General features: G+C 41.8%; 1 protein-coding gene across 1 annotated transcript; it reads right to left on the bottom strand.

The window, feature by feature from the left end:
• LOC110437537 lies at positions 203-889 on the bottom strand. Its single transcript, XM_021466008.1, has 2 exons — positions 605-889; positions 203-346 (listed from the first exon to the last, which is right to left on the bottom strand). The coding sequence occupies exons 1-2, from the start codon at positions 887-889 to the stop codon at positions 203-205; spliced, it is 429 nt and encodes a 142-aa protein (XP_021321683.1).

Raw genomic sequence — 4,261 nt, 5'->3', positions numbered from 1 at the left:
GTGGAATGCATATATCATCAGGAAGGTGGATTTCATCATCACAATTAGCCTCCTCAGAGCCTCCCCCAATGCGTAGCAAGTATTCTGCAAACCATGGATCACTCTTTGCCCTCATGTTTTGCACCAATTTGAGATGTCGCATGGAATTCCAAAGGTACGACATCCGTAGTGAGGCACCAACTATTTGAGCCCTAGACCCTCTTCAAACAACTCGGAGAACCTGCCTAAAATCTCCACCAAACACCACAGTCTTGCCCCCGAATGGCAGGTTAGGACGCTCCATGATATCACGGAGGCTGTTGTCTAGCGCCTCGACACCTTGCCTCTTCATCATCGTCACCTCATCCTAAATAATAAGAGATGCGGTCCGAAGCAGCTTAGCAGTACCGCTCTGTTTTGTGAAGGTGCAAAAGGCCCCATCATCGAGGGTGAGGGGAATCTTTAAGCGTGAGTGGGCAGTTCTACCACCCGGCATTATTGACGCAGCAACAATAGATGTTGTTGTTGCCACAGCAATCTTGTTCTGACTGCGTATAGTAGTGAGTAGGGCCCTATATAGATAAGTCTTTCTTGTGCCACTAGGTCCATCCACAAAGAACAAAACCCCATTATCGCTATCAACGGTAGACATAATCTCGTTGTAGGCTGTCTGCTGCTCCTTGTTAAGGGTCTTTGGTAGTGCCATGTCATCAATGGTTGCCTCAACACTAGCCTCCTCAAAAATCTCCCTAGGAATATCACCGGATGGATCATATGTGTCATCAATATCAGGAAGTGGGTACATCTTTATGTCCTTCTGCATTGATTCTAACAACTTCTGAATATCTATGAGGACCATCTGCTCCACTACAAAGCTAGATTGGTTATTGTGCTTGTAGTCCTCTGACATTGCCTCCTTATGTTTTTCCCAGAGTTCTATTACATGACTCGGCTCACAGAAAACCAAAATTGTTGTAAAGAGCCTTCGTAGTGCATATGGCATCATCCATAGAGTAGCTTCAGTAAGGCCCTCGTGTAGCGTGTTGTCCGCTTCAATGAGGCCCCTTCTTTCTGCACCTTCACGAAAAGTCGGTAGTAGTTCGCCAGACACTGTCCTTAGATCAGTGAACGAGGTAGCACCGGCCATGTGGTTTAGAAGCAAACTAAGATAGTAGTGCTCCCCTTCAGCCAGATTAGCACATACAACTCTTCCAATCTGTCTTAAATGATTCTTTTGTGCCCTCCTAATCCATTGTTTTCCCTATGAGTCCCACTTACAGTACTCAGGAAAGTCTTGATACCATATACCACGAGCATGTTTAGATGTGTTGTTCTTCTCAAAGTTGGCCGTTGTTGATATTTGGGAACGCAATAAGGAATTGATCCGCAAGCGCACGGATATCGGTGAGCACTTCACCCGGGAGGTTATCCAGAGTATCGTATTTATTTTTTTACCACTAGGAGAAAGAGTGCATCTGACTAACCGATCTATTACTACTAACCCTTTAGGCAACAAAGAATGTCTCTCGATGTGAGTGATAAATAGAGAAGACTGCAACCGTAGTCTCCTTCTAACCTTGGTAAGGATGATCTACTGTTCTATTGGGGAGGCTAACGGAATCTAGACACCACAAAGGATGTTCAACCCGCACCTATAAACCCTATCCTTCCTGCTAACGAGATATGGTCTGCAAAGGTAACTCGAAATTGTCACGTTCCTCACTACTACGACAGTCCAGCTAGTCAGGGAATATCTATGAGTACCCCAGCCTAAACACCACGTTTATGCCAGCAATGATTACTCTAAACTCTACGCGAAGAGATTAAAGTAAACTCATAAACCAAAAGAACAATAAAACAAGAACTTACTAGAATTTAGAAGTCGAAATACTGAAGAATCCAAGGAGCAAGCCTCGGGTTAGGAGAACTAGACCCCGCAGGTACAAGCTCGGAGTAGACACCGACAGGCCGGGCTTCCTCCGATCTACACCTCCACTCTATCTCTCTCAATCTAGTAGAAACTAGAAGATCTATTTCTACTTTACATTGGTTGTTAAGCCTAAAAAGAAATATTAATTAGAGAAGAGGTTTTCCTTCGAGGGCACCCCTCAATCTCTATGATAACTTCTTGTCTTCTCCAGGGGCCAGGGGGTCTCCTTATATAGTCCTCCTCCTCTATGCATTTTGGGTCGGTAGGCGAGGTGGTAATACGTTATCCTCGATCCAATAGGTCGGTGGAACATCGTGTGCAAAGAGAGTCCCGAACGGAGTACAGGAGGGGGCGGGCGCCCTGGGCCTGGCCCCTTTCGGCCTCTGTTTTCTTCTCGTGGCTTCTAGAGTCTTCTAGATGGTAGAAAATCGCGCGGTGCGTTGATATCTCTATGTAATCCCGACATGTGGGCCTTTCTTCCTTATTTTCCTGATAACCCCCTACAGAAACAGATAAACAACAAAACTCGTGGAATTCTATCAGATCAAACCCTAATTCTAGGTGTTGGTTGCATATTGTTCCTTTCTCTTGTTTATTTGATAATTAAAATTGATACTTAAGAACCGTCAACAAATACCCCCATACTTAGGCTTTTACTCGTCCTCGAGAAAAGGATGGTTAAGAACAATATTTGGGGTAAAACATTTTAAAATATTCTTTTCATAACTGCAGGGTGTTAAAATTCCACTGTGTACTATAGTCAGGGAAGTATATGGTTAGGAGTAAAGATCCTTTCTTCTCAATCCTGTCACTTGGAGTTTTTGTATATTTTTGAAAGAAAGTTAACATACCTTTTATCCTCATAGGTTCTCTCAGATCACTCATTATCTTTTATATATCTTATTGAGGCTGTTTTAATTTGCAAAAATTCTAAGCATACTTACTTTGCATTTGTTGCCTGATCAAAACGGGATCCGAGGAGGGGAATGTCATACTCTTAGATCAAAGACTTTGGAAATTAAAAACTTTGTCAACTCTTGCTGGCATATTGCTTATTAGAGGGACCATGGGCTATCATTTTCTCTCTTTTTTTTAAGTGGATACCGAGGTACCCCTAATTCGACTTCCGGAAACTTGTCCATTTTTTCTGCGAGGTTGTCGAGCACTTGCTCCTTTTTATTTCCTCGAAATATCTTTATTTTTGCATAGCCCATGCCTCTAATGCAATAATATTTCGGAAGAATGAATCTTTCTGAATAAATGTCTTGATCTTAGGAGCATGATAAATCTCTCAACAAGGGTCTAACTCATTTTGAACAAACTCAATACAGAGTAGATAGCTTTTATAATCATAATTAATATTTTCAGTTTTACCAGGCATAAAACACTGAGGATGGTAGCTAGAATTTTGAAGATTTTGAAATAAATTCTCCAAGCAACAATGATATCAAGAATAAGAAACTCATACTCTACCATCTCACATTTCATACTGTCTTAAGTAACACAGGGTTTTAAAATGATTTTTCAATAGTTACAAGTTCCAGGAAATATCACAGAATGAGATTAATCATGATTAGAAATATTTTAATCTTTTTAATTTATCATGTCGGAAATAGTATTCTACATAATCCAAGATATGTGTATGTGTAAAGTAAAGTGTGCAGAGTGTGTACCTGAATCGTGGAGTGGTGTAGTCGGAGTGTGTTTGGCATGTTGAGGGATCTCCCCCATACTTGTTTTCTGCTTTCTTGCACATAAATAAAGTAGAGACACACAAGACATAATAATAATAATACTCTTTATTAATCTTGAGGCAGTTATTACAAAAGACTAGTAGCAAACTGATGACAATAGCAAACTAATGATAATAGTAACCCTAAACTGATTTTAAAGATAAATGACTAAGATGCATTGCCTCAAGGTCCAATCTAGATAACTTATCGGCGCTCTAATTCCTTAATCTTCTTGTTGGCACTGGCAAGATCATGCCTAAGGCCTAGTATAACAGTGTTGTGGTTAGAGAGCTGCCTAGTGAGGGAATTAATCGAGGACTGGAGGTATATGATAATTCTGTCTAGTCTGCGAACGTCCTCATCAATATCCATTATAGTCTTGCGACGTTTGGGAGGTGTCTCAAAAGCATTGAGAGCGTGCTTCGGGGCTTCCTTTGGAGGGATGAAACGGACTTTGGCTGCTCTAATCCCTTCGAAGTAAGGCCTTTCCTCCTTCGTAGTGTAGCGAATACTGCTGATCTCGCCGCTCCGGTTGGTCTTGACTCTAACGACTCTCTCATTGGGTCTAGGTGGAAGGATCCTTGTGCCGGTTGGCACCTTGATGGTGGTCTTCGTCTTG

The sequence above is a fragment of the Sorghum bicolor genome, chromosome 8 (assembly GCF_000003195.3).
Source record: "Sorghum bicolor cultivar BTx623 chromosome 8, Sorghum_bicolor_NCBIv3, whole genome shotgun sequence".
Lineage (NCBI taxonomy): Eukaryota > Viridiplantae > Streptophyta > Magnoliopsida > Poales > Poaceae > Sorghum > Sorghum bicolor.
This window is presented reverse-complemented; position numbering and strand designations above follow the sequence as displayed.